This window comes from Saccoglossus kowalevskii, chromosome 16 (genome assembly GCF_978046115.1).
Source record: "Saccoglossus kowalevskii chromosome 16, keSacKowa6.1, whole genome shotgun sequence".
NCBI classification, from domain to species: Eukaryota; Metazoa; Hemichordata; class Enteropneusta; family Harrimaniidae; genus Saccoglossus; species Saccoglossus kowalevskii.
Window position 1 is genome coordinate 13,134,158 of NC_140656.1, and position 17,577 is coordinate 13,151,734.

The 17,577-nt window shown below is 37.3% G+C and overlaps 1 protein-coding gene across 1 annotated transcript in view; it reads right to left on the reverse strand.

The window, feature by feature from the left end:
- The window catches only part of LOC100372192 (GATOR1 complex protein DEPDC5-like), a 65,357-nt gene that overhangs the window by 45,364 nt on the left and 2,416 nt on the right, over positions 1-17,577 (reverse strand). Inside the window, exons 3-16 of the mRNA XM_085491083.1 lie at positions 15,058-15,113; positions 13,197-13,366; positions 12,838-13,036; positions 11,231-11,359; positions 10,617-10,689; positions 10,224-10,330; positions 9,796-9,873; positions 9,069-9,203; positions 8,652-8,713; positions 7,169-7,312; positions 3,122-3,267; positions 1,984-2,044; positions 1,638-1,803; positions 906-1,133 (exon numbers count right to left, since the gene is read on the reverse strand). Of these exons, the coding sequence (XP_085347209.1) occupies positions 906-1,133; positions 1,638-1,803; positions 1,984-2,044; positions 3,122-3,267; positions 7,169-7,312; positions 8,652-8,713; positions 9,069-9,203; positions 9,796-9,873; positions 10,224-10,330; positions 10,617-10,689; positions 11,231-11,359; positions 12,838-13,036; positions 13,197-13,366; positions 15,058-15,113 (1,754 nt within the window). The remainder of the gene's footprint in view (positions 1-905; positions 1,134-1,637; positions 1,804-1,983; positions 2,045-3,121; positions 3,268-7,168; positions 7,313-8,651; positions 8,714-9,068; positions 9,204-9,795; positions 9,874-10,223; positions 10,331-10,616; positions 10,690-11,230; positions 11,360-12,837; positions 13,037-13,196; positions 13,367-15,057; positions 15,114-17,577) is intronic.

The window sequence follows — 17,577 nt, forward strand, 5'->3', positions numbered from 1 at the left end:
CAGCTAACCCGCAACTAGTCACATTAGGTGTACTTTTATCTAACTAGCAACTAGCCATATAAGGTGCTCCTTCAGCTAACTAGCAACTAGTCATATTAGGTGTACCTTCAGCTAACTAGCAACTAGTCATATTAGGTGCATATTCAGCTAACTAGCAACTAGTCATATTAGATGCACCTTCAGCTAACTCGCAACTAGTCATATTAGGTGTACTTTAAGCTAGCTAGCAACTAGCCATATTAGATGCACCTTCAGCTAACTAGCAACTAGTCATATTAGGTGTACCTTCAGCTAACTAGCAACTAGTCACATTAGGTGTACTTTTATCTAACTAGCAACTAGCCATATTAGATGCATCTTCAGCTAACTAGCAACTAGTCATATTAGGTGTACCTTCAGCTAACTAGCAACTAGTCATATTAGGTGTACCTTCAGCTAACTCGCAACTAGTCACATTAGGTGCACCTTCAGCTAACTAGCAACTAGTCATATTAGGTGTACTTTTAGCTAGCTAGCAACTAGTCATATTAGGTGCACATTCAGCTAACTAGCAACTAGTTATATATAATTGTCTTCCGTTTAATCATCACTATCGTGCCAAAATACACTATGTGACAACTTTTTTTAAGTTGTTTTTTTGCAAAAAGCTTGAATAAATAAATAAATTCATCGCATCATAGTGGTGTCAAAACATTGTGTGGAATTCAACAAACACGAAGGTACTTTTTGGATATTTCCATGCTTCATAATGTGTTTTTGATCAAGGAACACCATATTTCTTTTGGAAAGATCAGGATTGTGACATTTAACTATAAAAATTCAAGTTGAAAATCGAATCATTTGATTTCTTGGCAGAAGTTCGGTTTGCACCTTTCTGCAAGATCTGAAAGTAATCGCAAAATCACCTATAGGAAATGTGTGAGTCCATCTTCTCTTATTGGAAGTCAGTCTGTCAAACATTTGACTAGGTGCAAACGGATTAATAAGTGCTCTTCTTTGCCGCTGTGCATATGGCCATGCTTTGCTGAATGGATGGTCAGTCACCATGCTAGCACTGCCAACAATAGTACGCTTTGGAAGACTATCATTCTCCTCTACTGAACCACTTTCATGGAAACTCTTGCTCAACATTTCTGAAAAAAATACAAATTGGATTTTTAAAACAAAGCTGAGTTAAAAGTAAGATATAACTAGATCAACAACTCACAAGCCACAACAAATTTGGAGAAAGGGGGGGGGGGGCACTGTCAAAATTATTCAGGACTTCAAGACCCTCACAGGTTAATACAGTTTATAGTTTTTTTTTTTTTTATGAGTCATCAGGGTTTGAATGACATCAGCTCAAGGCACACAGACTACCAAGTCTTGTAAGAAACTGAGAGGTTAATACAGTTAATAACTTATTATCAGTCATCAGGGTTTGAATAACATCAGCTCAAGGCACTAGAAATGCCCGTTAGAAACAGATGCAGTTCATAATGTATTAAGTCAACACCTGAATTAACAACACCTGAAAGCTCACAGACTAGGAATTCTTGACATAAATAATTAAGGCAACACTTACACAAGCATATTGTGGCCAATGCACCTGTTAACATAGGCAGGCCATACATGTAACAAGCTGTGGATAGACTTACTTCTTTCATGTGATGAACGTCTACTGCAACCACTGATGGTGATTGCTCTGGTTCTAGATCTAGGGATTTGTACTGCATCACTGGAATAAGACTTGGATGGTACTTCAACGTCACTGGTGACAGGTTTTAATTCTACTGATGCCATCCTACCCCACGCCTGACGTCTCTGCAAAAATAAATAAAAAAACAGCTAGAAAAAAAAAACGTTCAATGTAAGGCTGCAAACACAAAACACAGGGGATTACAAAGTGTGTTTAGATCAAATGATATGGGATATTCCATGCATCCATGACATGACGTTGAAAGTAACAACAGTGTCATGTACATTTATAGTTTTTAGACCAACCTTAGTAACCCTGTCTGTGTATCTCTCAAATCTTGTTGGTGCCAGGTAGTGATTTGGCAGCCTGATGAAGAGAAGATAATATCAGTCAGGAGGGTTAATTACAATAAAAAACATTAAACCTACAACAAATTAATTCTGACCACACTGTTTCATGTTATGACTGAGACAATTGCACTGTCAAATCCATATTATAAGCCACGGCTTCTATTAAAATGGTACAATGAAATAGAGGAGATGCGGCTTCTATTAGAGCATCTACACATATGAGAAATTTTTGGTACTCAATTGTTCAAAAAGAATAATAGGGATGCAGCTTCTAATAGAGATTTAACGGTAGCAGTTACATTTTATCGACTGCCGTGCGATGACGAATGATCACTGGTGTTGGTTTTATATTTTAAACTGTATAAACAAGACAAAGTAGCGGCAATGAGAAACCTGTATTGTTGTTATTTCTGCGTCAACAGCACACCAGGCCGCCATTGTTTGTGATTAGGATGTCATGGTACTTTAATGTCACACTGCACTGTCGGCAGGTGTATGAAACAAAACTGAGTTTGTTTTCACGCCAATCCAACTGGTTGCAAAATCCCTGAAGCTGAATACTTTGTGGTTGTGAAAACATGACGAATACTATAAAAATACAAATATGATTCTAATTATATATCCAGTTTGAAACTCAACTACTCACATCACCTACAAGTACACACTATAACACTGCCGATATTATCACAAAAACTGTTAGCCCAACACACGAACAGTATAAGTGTAGTTTACCGTAATCAGCTTTAATTTGGATATTTACAACATTCTGGATGATGCAGCTTTTGTTTGATTTTACAACTAAACAATTTTGTTTTTTATTTTCGGTAAGTTGACTACCCCTTTTTTAGTAGCAGTTGGGTAGCTCTGATTTGTTTATGTTGTCGTCAATAGGGAGTTTGATCGCAGTACAAGACTTTTAGTGCTAAGATGCACCCATAATTAGGCCATTCGGTTATTCAAAAACTGCATCTCAGGGCATGCATGAACAGATTAAATATCATCAGCTTTGATTTGATCAATTATAATTAACACTTCCAATATAGAAAATAAAGCGATGTAATACAAAGTAGAGAAAATAGAAATGTGCTCTTACCCATGCTTGACATGTGATGGGATCTTAAAAACTTGGGCATCATATGCATCATAATCTATATCAGTTAAGACTTTACGTCCATTTTCTAGAACAAGATCACTCGGCTGGTATAGGGGTGGATCAAGAGCCACCAATGGCTTGAGTTCCTGTAATAGAGTAAGGGATAGACCAATTGAAATTTTGGGGAGGAACAGAAAGATCACTTGGCTGGTATAGGGGTGGATCATGAGCTACCAGTGGCTTGAGTTCCTGTAATAGAGTAAGGGATAACGAAATTGAAATCGTGGGGAGGAACAGAAAGATCACTCGGCTGGTATAGGGGTGGATCAAGAGTCACCAATGGCTTGAGTTCCTGTAATAGAGTAAGGGAAAGACCAATTGAAATCATTGGAAGGAACAAAAAGATCACTTGGCTGGTATAGGGGTGGATCAAGAGCTACCAGTGGCTTGAGTTCCTGTAACAGAGTAAGGGAAAGACCAATTGAAATCATGGGAAGAACAAAAAGATTACTCGGCTGGTATAAGGGTGGATCAAGAGCTACCAGTGGCTTGAGTTCCTGTAATAGAGTAAGGGAAAGACCAATTGGAATCATAGGGAGGAACAAAAAGATCACTTGGGTGGTGTAGGGGTGGTTTCAAGAGCTACCAGTGGCTTGAGTTCCTGTAATAGAGTAAGGGAAAGACCAATTGAAATCATAGGGAGGAACAAAAGATCACTTGGGTGGTGTAGGGGTGGATCAAGAGCTACCAGTGGCTTGATTTCCTGTAATAGAGTAAGGGAAAGACCAATTGAAATTATGGGGAGGAACAGAAAGATCACTTGGGTGGTGTAGGGGTGGTTTCAAGAGCTACCAGTGGCTTGAGTTCCTGTAATACAGTAAGGGAAAGACCAATTGAAATCATAGGGAGGAACAAAAAGATCACTTGGGTGGTATAGGGGTGGATCAAGAGCCACCAATGGCTTAAGTTCCTGTAATAGAGTAAGGGAAAGACCAATTGAAATCATGGGGAGGAACAAAAAGATCACTTGGCTGGTATAGGGGTGGATCAAGAGCTACCAGTGGCTTGAGTTCCTGTAATAGAGTAAGGGAAAGACCAATTGAAATCATGGGAAGAACAAAAAAATTACTCGGCTGGTATAGGGGTGGATCAAGAGCTACCAGTGGCTTGAGTTCCTGTAATAGAGTAAGGGAAAGACCAATTGGAATCATAGGGAGGAACAAAAAGATCACTTGGGTGGTGTAGGGGTGGTTTCAAGAGCTACCAGTGGCTTGAGTTCCTGTAATAGAGTAAGGGAAAGACCAATTGAAATCATAGGGAGGAACAAAAAGATCACTCGGGTGGTGTAGGGGTGGATCAAGAGCTACCAGTGGCTTGATTTCCTGTAATAGAGTAAGGGAAAGACCAATTGAAATTATGGGGAGGAACAGAAAGATCACTTGGGTGGTGTAGGGGTGGATCAAGAGCCACCAATGGCTTAAGTTCCTGTAATAGAGTAAGGGAAAGACCAATTGAAATCATGGGGAGAAACAAAAAGATCACTCGGCTGGTATAGGGGTGGATCAAGAGCCACCAATGGCTTGAGTTCCTGTAATAGAGTAAGGGATAACGAAATTGAAATCGTGGGGAGGAACAGAAAGATCACTCGGCTGGTATAGGGGTGGATCAAGAGTCACCAATGGCTTGAGTTCCTGTAATAGAGTAAGGGAAAGACCAATTGAAATCATTGGAAGGAACAAAAAGATCACTTGGCTGGTATAGGGGTGGATCAAGAGCTACCAGTGGCTTGAGTTCCTGTAACAGAGTAAGGGAAAGACCAATTGAAATCATGGGAAGAACAAAAAGATTACTCGGCTGGTATAAGGGTGGATCAAGAGCTACCAGTGGCTTGAGTTCCTGTAATAGAGTAAGGGAAAGATCAATTGGAATCATAGGGAGGAACAAAAAGATCACTTGGGTGGTGTAGGGGTGGTTTCAAGAGCTACCAGTGGCTTGAGTTCCTGTAATACAGTAAGGGAAAGACCAATTGAAATCATAGGGAGGAACAAAAAGATCACTTGGGTGGTGTAGGGGTGGATCAAGAGCTACCAGTGGCTTGAGTTCCTGTAATAGAGTAAGGGAAAGACCAATTGAAATTATGGGGAGGAACAGAAAGATCACTTGGGTGGTGTAGGGGTGGATCAAGAGCTACCAGTGGCTTAAGTTCCTGTAATAGAGTAAGGGAAAGACCAATTGAAATCATGGGGAGGAACAAAAAGATCACTTGACTGGTATAGGGGTGGATCAAGAGCTACCAGTGGCTTGAGTTCCTGTAATAGAGTAAGGGAAAGACGAATTGAAATCATGGGAAGAACAAAAAGATTACTCGGCTGGTATAGGGGTGGATCAAGAGCTACCAGTGGCTTGAGTTCCTGTAATAGAGTAAGGGAAAGACCAATTGGAATCATAGGGAGGAACAAAAAGATCACTTGGGTGGTGTAGGGGTGGTTTCAAGAGCTACCAGTGGCTTGAGTTCCTGTAATAGAGTAAGGGAAAGACCAATTGAAATCATAGGGAGGAACAAAAAGATCACTTGGGTGGTGTAGGGGTGGATCAAGAGCTACCAGTGGCTTGATTTCCTGTAATAGAGTAAGGGAAAGACCAATTGAAATTATGGGGAGGAACAGAAAGATCACTTGGGTGGTGTAGGGGTGGTTTCAAGAGCTACCAGTGGCTTGAGTTCCTGTAATACAGTAAGGGAAAGACCAATTGAAATCATAGGGAGGAACAAAAAGATCACTTGGGTGGTGTAGGGGTGGATCAAGAGCTACCAGTGGCTTGAGTTCCTGTAATAGAGTAAGGGAAAGACCAATTGAAATTATGGGGAGGAACAGAAAGATCACTCGGCTGGTATAGGGGTGGATCAAGAGCTACCAGTGGCTTGAGTTCCTGTAATAGAATAAGGGATAGACCAATTGAAATCATGGGAAGGAACAAAAAGATTACTCGGCTGGTATAGGGGTGGATCAAGAGCTACCAGTGGCTTGAGTTCCTGTAATAGAATAAGGGATAGACCAATTGAAATTTTGGGGAGGAACAAAAAGATCACTTGGGTGGTGTAGGGGTGGTTTCAAGAGCTACCAGTGGCTTGAGTTCCTGTAATACAGTAAGGGAAAGACCAATTGAAATTATGGGGAGGAACAGAAAGGTCACTCGGCTGGTATAGGGGTGGATCAAGAGCTACCAGTGGCTTGAGTTCCTGTAATAGAATAAGGGATAGACCAATTGAAATCATGGGAAGGAACAAAAAGATCACTCGGCTGGTATAGGGGTGGATCAAGAGCTACCAGTGGCTTGAGTTCCTGTGATAGAGTAAGGGAAAGACCAATTAAAATTTATGGGGAGGAACAAAAAGATTACTCGGCTGGTATAGGGGTGGATCAAGAGCTACCAGTGGCTTGAGTTCCTGTAATAGAATAAGGGATAGACCAATTGAAATCATGGGAAGGAACAAAAAGATCACTCGGCTGGTATAGGGGTGGATCAAGAGCTACCAGTGGCTTGAGTTCCTGTGATAGAGTAAGGGAAAGACCAATTGAAATTATGGGGAGGAACAGAAAGATCACTTGGGTGGTGTAGGGGTGGTTTCAAGAGCTACCAGTGGCTTGAGTTCCTGTAATACAGTAAGGGAAAGACCAATTGAAATTATGGGGAGGAACAGAAAGGTCACTCGGCTGGTATAGGGGTGGATCAAGAGCTACCAGTGGCTTGAGTTCCTGTAATAGAGTAAGAGAAAGACCAATTGAAATCATGGGAAGAACAAAAAGATTACTCGGCTGGTATAGGGGTGGATCAAGAGCTACCAGTGGCTTAAGTTCCTGTAATAGAGTAAGGGAAAGACCAATTAAAATTTATGGGGAGGAACAGAAAGATCACTTGGCTGGTATAGGGATTGGTAAAAAGACACCAATGGCTTGAGTTCCTACAAACAGTAAGGATAGACCATTTTAAATAATAGAGAAGACCGAGAAAATCAGAGCAGGAAGGAACCATAGAAGGAATACTTACCACTGTCTCTGCTAGTTTAATTCTGGGTATAAAGCTGTTTGGCGCCCTCTGTTGTTGGTGTTTAGATGTATAGAAACTATGATTGATCCAGTACGGGATATTGTAGTCATCACCGATATCCGTGTGACCTTGTTTGTTGTGAAACTATAACAAAGCAGGATCTGTGAGTCTCACAGTCTGAGACAGTATTGTAAAATCTGTATTAAAAGCCGCGGCTTCTATTAAAATGGTACAATGCAACAGAAGGGATGCGGCTTCTATTAGAGCGTCTACACATGGTGAATTTTTGGGTCTCGATTGTGTGCGGCTTTGGATATAGATTTTACTGTTGTTCTTGTTGTCAAATGCTGACATTAGATTGTTTCATTTTTATAAACATTATTTTATTCTGCACTTGCTTCTAAACTAGTTTTTTATAATGCATTAATTACTCACTGAATTTTAACTTTGCAATTATTGCTGCAAAGTGATATCTAAAAATTGAATCTGCAAAGTGATATCTAAAAATTAAATTTATGTGAATATGTAATACTGGTAGAATTTATTGATCAAACAGGAGAACCTGGAGAATATGGTCCAAATATCAAAACAGTGATATTAAATACTTATGAAAACTAAATGCTTTTACAGTATTTTTCTGGAGTAACGGATTATCTTCCATTGACTGTGAAAGTCTGCCACAAAAATCAAAAGATTTGATTTTGAACTTAAATACTTCATAACTCAATATTAAAATGCCAATCATTCAAAAAGGGATATTGTATTAAGATATTCTTTCTTCATCAAAACAAGTCATTGAAAATGACACAGTTCCCGTCAAATTTTTGAAAGTTCTCTTTGTGCTCGTCATATTAAAGCGAAGGGGTTGTCACGAGTGTGTCCTTGAAACTTGAGTTCTAAGTGGCGTACACAACAGATTGTTTATTTACATCAGAACACGTGTTCCGTGTAGTGGTAATATGGCCAAAAATAAAAACAGCCGTTATTTGGCCATCTTTGATCTGATTATGGAACACACTGATATGTATGATGTGCCAAATACAAATGAAAATGGTACATAAATTGTGGAAATAAAGTAGTAAGGCCAAAAAGTCAGATGGCTGTCAATCGGCCATCCTTGCTTGACCAGATTTTGAAACAAATTGTCATGGACATGCATCCTAACATGCCTAAGTACATGTATGTGTCAAATTTGAATGAAAACTGACAAAGCATGTCCAAAATACAACTTTTTTCAAAAAAACAAGATGGCTGCCAGATGCCATTTTGAATCAATCGTTAAACCACTGCATGTGCATATGTCCCACATAAGGTACTAGGCACATGCAAAGAATGAATGAAATCGGTCCAAGGGATTCTGAGATATGACTCCGGACGGACACACGGACGCACAGACAGACGGAGACCGAATTATAAGTCCCATCTAATCACTGCAAATACAATTTTATGTTAAAAATAGATTTATAATAGGTAGCAAGTTTACCTTAAAGAGAGGAGCCGCATGGAGGGGTTGTTCTGCCATACAAACTAAATCACTACCAATACCTACATGGTATAAAGATGCAAGGCTGGGATTATCAATGCAAATGTACAGGAATTGCATCACATTTCTCATTTCGTCTAGTCTTCAAAATTTAATATCAAAATCTGGTTTTGGTTTTTGGACAACCCTTGTGAAAGCAAAGAAGTAGTTTTGATGGATTTATCTATATATATATATACCGGTAATGTGTCAAGTTGTCAAGTGATCAGTGAAGGCATCAGAGATATGGTGTCAAATCATTTTTGAGAATAAAATGGACACCCGTCGGCCATATTGATTCTCATCTGAATATGAACTAGAAATGTTATAACATATTATCTAATAAATATTGATAAGCAGGAATTAGAATTTACTTACCATTATCAATCATTCTTTGTTTAGTAATATTGCACAAATCTCTGTCAACTTCAAAGACGCCTGCTCCGGGGGTGATTACGATTGCCAGCTGACCAGTACGGTCAAAATTCCGATTAACATAATGCTTGTCGAAAACTTGAAAGGAAATAGAAAAATTCAAACCAATTTGCTTGTATATCCACACATAGTTTCTGAGAAGTTGTTCACAGACAGCTGGTTACATGGCTTGTTTATTTATTATATAATTTATTTAGAAATGAGTACTGAGCAATTGTAAATTCAGCAACTCTAAAAAAAACACATGAAATATAAGTTTTATGAACAACTATTTTTTAATGATTGTGCCAGGTGACAGGTGACAGTTCTGAACACTGTTGTCTCTACAAACTTTTTTTTCATTGCAAGTGTAAGAGCAATCTTACAATTAGTGCATTTTGCCACAAAATCTGTCTCCATGTTTAGAACTACATGACAGGGCTATGCAGGCATTTCTATATCAAAAGATAATTACGGTAATGCTTTATCCTGGCGGAACACAAGCATCTGTGGACCTTGGGAAAGATTGTCCCAAAGCTGTATTCATTTGGTCTCCCCATTAAGTCTGCTGGCCCAGAGTAGAGGTTTTATCCATTTCTGGACCCCCCACTCCCAAAGAAGAATTCAAGCTCTGCTCCACCAATCACAGGTCCAACGCAACCAGTGAACGTCCAATTCACCTTTAACTCACCATTTAATGACAAATTAATAGCTTCAAGAAAGTTCCCCACCACAGATGTAGAATTGTAACCTGGGGGACATTCCTCGCCTGAAATGAAAAAAAAATTCTTTTCAAATCTATTCAACAAAACAAATAAAACTGTTCAATGGTTTATGCACAAAATAAGTAATCAATCAATCAGACAGACAGACAGACAGACAGACAGACAGACAGACAGACAGACAGACAGACAGACAGACAGACAGACAGACAGACAGACAGACAGACAGACAGATTAATAACTTCAATTATTTGAGGTGTCATGTTCAATCATGCGTTAGAAGAGTACAGTATTTAAAAGTAGTGTGTCATCCTTGATACCTTAATTAAAATCCTGAAAGGTATTACATCAAAGAAAAGATCACAAATGCACATTTTTTTTCAAACCAAAATTTTACCGTTAACTTCCTTTCGTATAATCTGTTTCGGATACTGATTGAAGACTTTTTTCAGAGTGACAAGTAGAGGTCTCCAATCATCTCGTCTTTCATTGAGTGCAATAATTCTGCAAAATACAATACAGTAGTATTTACTCAATACACCCCTTCTATGTTCATTACATCGCATCATGGAATTTTGTACCATAATTGTTCCATTAGTAGCGCACATGCTTATGTATACGTCATGTGTAAGTACATTCACTGTCAAAATAATTTAATAATTCAGTGCATAATAAATACAATTTATGAGTGCTTCTATTAGATTCTTTCTATATGAAGCATATATGGTATTTGATTATGATGTTCACTCAGTACTGTTGGAAATCAAGAAAGATAGAAAGTTAAAAATACCTGTAAAAATCCTCATAAATCTGTCCTCTGTAATCTTGTAGCAGACAAGCCCTGATTGACACTGGAAAATCCTCTAAAAAATACAATTATAACTTGACTGAAGCAGTGATCTGGTACAATATGGTCCACAGTAACGAGTTCAAGAAAAATTATTAATACTAGAAAACAATGTGCAATTGAATTGATGCCAATTAACCTAAAATTGAGGCAATCTGACTTTCAATTGTCAAATCTTAAAAGAAGTATAATATTTTATCAAAGAAGAAATCAGATACTGTAAAATACTTAATTGTAGCTGGAATTAATTTTCGCTGAAAAGATTTTTCGGGTGTTTTGTATATTACTTTTTTTCACTGATTTTTGACGAGTTGAATGTAAAATATAGGAAAAAAGGTATATTTGCTGGATTTTATTTTCACTAAATCATTCCTTCAGCGATAATTAGTTGCAGGCAAAAATAAAGTATTTTACAGTACATCACCATGAAATGAGAAAATTATAAAATTAATCCATGGTTCATGAAAAAAAAAGTTTTGTCAAAATTTATAACAAAAATACCATTTACATTTATTCAGTACACACGAACCAAACTTCATGATAGAGACTTTCCTTACCTATTGATTGAGCTTCATAAAAGGTTCTTGAAAATAAAACAATAGTCAATTCATGGAAGTTGTTTTTCTCCTTCCATCGAGTGAAGAGTTCTGTTAAAAATTCAATAGCTTTTTCAAGATACAAATCCCCTGTAAGAAAATGATCAATATCCATTTAAAATTAACAAGTCATTGAAAATGACACAGTCCCCATTAAATTTTTGAAAGTTCTCTTTGTGCTTGTCACGTGTTCCGTGTAGTAGTAATATGGCCAAAAATAAAAACAGCCGTTATTCGGCCATCTTTGATCTGATTATGAAACACACTGATATGTATGATGTATGTGCCAAATACGAATGAAAATGGTACATAAATTGAGGAAATATAGTAGTAAGGCCAAAAAGTCAGACGGCTGTCAATCGACCATCCTTGACCAGATTTTGAAACAAATTGTCATGGACATGCATTCTAAAATGTATAAAGTACATGTATGTGCCAAATTTGAATGAAAACTGACAGAGCACGTCCAAGATACCGCATAAAAAAACAAAAACAAGATGCCTGCCAGTCAACCATCTTTGATCCAATTGCGAAATAAATCATCATGGACATGTATCTTAACATGTATAATCTATGTACCAAGTTTGAATGACAACTGACAAAGCATGTCCAAAATACAACATTTTCAAAAAACAAAATGGATTTTGAATTGAATCGCTGAACCACTGCATGTGCATATGTCCCACATAAAGTACTAGGCACATGCAAAGAATGAACGGAATCGGTCCACAGGATTCTAAAATATGACTCTGGACAGACTGACGCACGGACAGACGGACGGACACACGGATGGACAGACTCAGGAACTCACGGACGGTCAGGGACATGTATCCTAACATGTATGATCTATGTAATAAATTTGAGTGAAAACTGACAAAGCATGTCCAAAAAACAACATTTTCAAAAAACAAGATGGCTGCCAGTCGGCCATCTTTGATCCAATTGTGAAATAAATCGTCATGGACATGTATCCTAACATGTATAATCTATGTACCAAGTTTGAATGAAAACGAGCAAAGCATGTCCAAAATAAAACATTTTCAAAAAACAAGATGGCTGCCAGTCGGCCATTTGGAATCAAATCGCTAAACCACTACATGTGCATATGTCCCACATAAGGTACTAAGCACATGCAAAGAATGAACGGAATCAGTCCAAGGAATTCTGAGATATGACTCCGGACAGACGGACGGAGACCGAATTATAAGTCCTTGTTTTCGGACTTTGTCCGAACGAAGACTAATAATCTATGTACCAAGATATCACATTACATTGGTCTTGCTTCATATGTATGAACAATTTTTCAAACTATCAAAAATAGTTACACTGTATTTTTAATTTTCTTGTTCCAAGATGTGGTACAAGTCAGTCTATAACTTTTCAATTAACCCAAGTGGTATTAAAAAGTAAAATTTACACAAAAAATACTTTCACAATCACAATCACAATTTACGGTTTAAACAATAATTGATATTGTGACTTTATCACCATGGGTCCCATATTAAACATGAAGTGATACAATGACTGTAGCGCTTTGCGCATCAAGGTTTTGGGTGAAAGTCACATACCATAGACATCAAACTCCCACATTTCACTACTCATCTGTAGAAACAGATAAACCATGGCAGTAGATGACCTGAAAACAACTTTTGTGACTTCAGAAATGACACCACAGGCAACCTTTTCGCTTTTAGCCCACAACTCACTGATCTGGGCCCGGATCCCAGAAAACTCTACTTTCCGGGTGATGTAAACACAGGAATCCACCTGGAAAAATAACAGTAAAACATCAATTGACAATCAACAGTTAACGTTGTAATGTACCTTAAAAAATAGTGATTAGACTTGAATAGATAAAGACTTAATCTGCATAGCAGTTAAAGTCCCCAAAATGGTGACTGTAAACCTCCACTCGAACTTGACTTACCAAACTATTCTTTAGCCTCCACATGTCACTTCTACTGATGTACTGATCTTTGAAGGTCAACTCCACGAGGTCAAGGGTCACATGTTCTGGGGGTACCTGATTGACAATCACATCTTTGTAGGTTCGGAGGTTGAAAGTTGTGGCTATACTTTGATCGATACTGATAGAATCTGGAAAATATCCAAATGTAAGACTATAACAAAAATATTCACGTTTTCATGCATCGTCAGAATCACACAGTTTTGCTAAAGCCGGTCATTAATAACCGACCTACGAACCCGTGCGTGATCGTGTTAGAAAAAGCGCCACCAGTTGCTGTATCATACAGTAAATGTGAAGATCGGGGAGCTCATCACAGATAAAAACAATGGCGGCATGTAGGCTTTGCTAATTCACCTGCAGTTAAAGGGGCACCTTCCAGTTAAGATTAATTTTACAACAAATTTACTTTCTGGATTAAAATAACAATGGATAACAAAAGATAGATTAACATTGTAAACAACATAAACAATAGTGTCCCATGATTCTTTGGTGCAATCCATGGGATTGAGCGGTTCCCCTTTAAGAACAGAAGGTCTATATTCGTTGACACATTTCCAAAATTCCTTATTCAAACTTTGAAAATTGTTTGTGGGCAAGTGAAAGAGGACGATGGAATGTCTAAATATTTGTGATTTAGAAAACTGACAAAACTGTCGAAACTGATAACATATTGACTTGCCCGATACGGTCTTCGTTGCAACAAACAATTGAGGGAATGTGTTTGCAACAAACACGTCATTTTGCTCAGCACTAAGTGCTTTCTTTTGATGATCAGTAAGATCGTTCATACCCATGGTGTTACATTTTTTGCTGGTGGTATGACAGCCTATACAAAAAACACTGGAGCCCTTTTATTCAAACGTTATTATGTTAGAACCCATTATGTTCGAAAGATTGGTCACAGGAAGGCAGATTTTGAGAAATGTTTACACTAAAATGGCCACCATTCTTCCATCTTAAATTGGATCATGAAACGAATGCATGTGCTTAATACAATGTATGTATAATATGATTGGTCAAATATGTGTAAAACATGAACATGATCATTCAAGGCATGTCAGAGATATGGCATTGTTAAAACAAAATGGATGTGTACCATTTGGAATCCAATCAAAAAATGATTATTATGCTCAATGATTCACAAAAAAATAATTATCGGAAACCGTTTTCTGGGATTCTTACTGTATTCGAGGATTTGTTGATTCATAAGCCGAGGATTTATATATGTTTTGAGGTTTAAAGTGAGGGAGTCGTCACCTGTGCATATGGCAAACTGTTTTTGTCACTGTTTATAAATTAGCATCTAATCATTAGCCTTTGTGTTTTAGTGTGTGTTGTTCATGCATGTGCACAAGTGATGACCCTTGGTGTTAAGACTTATACCGTACTATCAATGCACTATGAATGCACAAGTCAGCTATTGCTTGAGTCTATGAAAACTGTTATATAACAGTCAACAATTCATTTGGAATCATTTAGACAGCGAATCACAGTGACTTTCATTAGGATCCTAAAGGGTCATAGTGACTTTCACATGAATCCTAGGAAGTTACAGTGACTTTCCCAGTTGCTAATTTGCTTTCACAAGGTCACAATGACTTTTACTAGGGTCCTAGGGAGTCACAGCAATTTTCACAAAACTTCAGCCTCACAAATGTCCTCAAATATCATATTGCAAAAATTGATATTAAAAGAAATAAAATATTCAAACCGGTTTACAGTAAATGCTATTTTGCATATTCACAGGGTTTTTATTTAGTGCGATATGAAAAACAGGTAGTATCGGTAATTAACCGTTGATGTAGAATAAATGTTTTACCTTTGATTGACTGCTGTTTGTCTTCGTTCATTGACGTGACTTGCAGAAGTAAACGACTAAAAACAGACAAATACATATTACAAATTATTATACATTTAACATCGATAAACAATAGAATTTATCCGTCTGTAAAACACAGTACAGACATGATAGAAAATGTTATGGGCATGTTTGAATGTCTTCCTTATTTGGAAATTGTGTGTCATGTTTACCATCACATTCAAATACTTTTCTTTGTTTATTTCAGATGTAGAAGCGCTCTTAGCGGACGATGGAAATAGAATGCAAACATTCACACACTGATCATCGTTTAAAAGACTGAAAACTTGAATGCTTTATTGGGAAAAGAATGTAACAGCCTTAAAAACATGGAAATTTTCCTTATTTCCAAAGGATCTTTCCAAGGTTAGAGTGGTCAAATTATAATAATCATAATTTTTCAGCATAACTCAATATCAGAGGTTAAATATTCAGAATTTAGTTTTTTGAACCAAACGTATGCAGATTGCCCAAAGGAATGGGAAGAGGGGGGGTACCACACAGACCTTCTGTGGTACCGTGGTAATATGGTGGAGTAAGAAATGCAGTAAATCAACATAAAATATTTCATCTCTGAATGCAGTAAAGAGAAAGAGAAAACAAATCATGAGCCAGACTTTTTTTGGATAGAATTGACACTCTAATCTTCTTCTGACTCATAGGTTATTGTTTGTTTGCATATTAGGCAAGTCTGATTTTAGTGAGTTTAACCATGTGTGGTTGAAAACTTAACCTCCATGTGTGGGGAGGGGTTATGCTGAACATCTACAAGGGGTCTGGTAAAAATAAATGTACAGTTGACAATTGCAATTTTGAAACAAAACTTTTCTCAGATAAATTAATTCCAGAAAAACTTCATATTAAATTCTGTAAAATAGTTCTGGGTGTGCACAAGAAGGCATCTAATGACCCATGTAGAGGTGAATTAGGTCAATATCCACTTATATTGGATATCTGTGTTTCAGTTATGAAATATTATCAAAGACTAGTATGTAAAAAAAAAAACAATTCTATCATTGATGCAGCCTATGAAGAATCCAAAACTCTTGTGCATGACCCATGGCTTAACTTTATACAAAAATTACTAGTCATAACAGATCTAACTAATTCAGACCCACATCAGAACAATTTTTGTGATATTTTTAAAGAGAAGCTCAAATGTTTGTACCGTATGAAGTGGAAAAACAATTTGTTGAACAATTGTAAGCTTGACTTTTACAGGTGTGCTAAAGAAAATTTTGAATTTGAACATTATTTGGAAAAAATTAAAAATCATAGAATAGCTTATACTAAATTTAGAACTTCTGCAAATTTTCTTCCCATTGAATCCACCAGACATAAAGGCATTTTGAAGGAAAACAGGCTATGTAATCTCCATGAATGCAATGAAGTAGGGGATGAGAAACATTACATTTTATATTGTAATAATTGTCAAATCAAAGAACAAAGATCTAGATTTCTTGCAGCTTTATACATCTATGCCCCAAAGCTGGAAGATTTTAGCATGGATGAATTATTTCCTATTATTGTTTCAAGTAATAATTTTTTCATTCTTAGCATTTTTGCAAAATATATTTTCTATATTCTTGATATGTACTAATACTGAAAGTTTTTGTTGTTCTGAATGTTTTGTTTTGTTATTGTTATTTTTGGACTTTACTCAAGTTTTCATTGGTACGTTCCAAATAAAAAATTCTATCTATCTATCTACTTGATACATTGTCAGTGGGTTAGCCCCTTTTATAGTAAGAACACAGCATTCAACCATAATATCGGTGATGTCGTTAGTTTTTCTCTTGGATGTACTTGGATGATCATGGTAATATGTTCTGTTCTGTTTGCAGTATATGATTGCAATGCTTAAGTTTGTGTATGCTCAGCTTCGTGGCTACTTGTCAACGATTTATTTACCCGCAACTTGCCCTGGGACAATAGACTGCCAAGCAGCGTTTCCAGACCAGGGATAGAGGAACTGTGAGACAGTAAAGCAAAAACAATGTTATTTAGTTAAACCATAGACCTTAAGGTAGAGATGCAGGTTCGTGGGCATTTTTCGTGATTTTTTTTTTTTTTTGCTTTTTCTCACCCAGACAGTCTTGGCTAGATAGTGTTAAAATTTCAGAGCATTGTCATTGCTGGAACATACTCAAAAATCAATTTTAAATTATAGGAAACCGAGGCACGCGTATGTGATTAAAAGTCCCGAAAGTTTGTTTGCGTTGCTCTTTGATTGACAAGTCACTGTTGATGTTATATGCAAATGATTGCTGGCCCCAATTACGGAGCAGCCGGTGTGCGAATTCCTGTCCTGGCTCTCTGTTTACTTACCTCAAGCGCGATCAACTCGCAAACTTCAAAAAACAGACATGACGTAGACGCTTCCAGCATGCAAGCGGAATGAAACAAAACATACACTTGTAACTGATAAGTAAACTTTTTCACACTTAAATAAATTGGTTTTTCATTTATTTTCATGTAGGA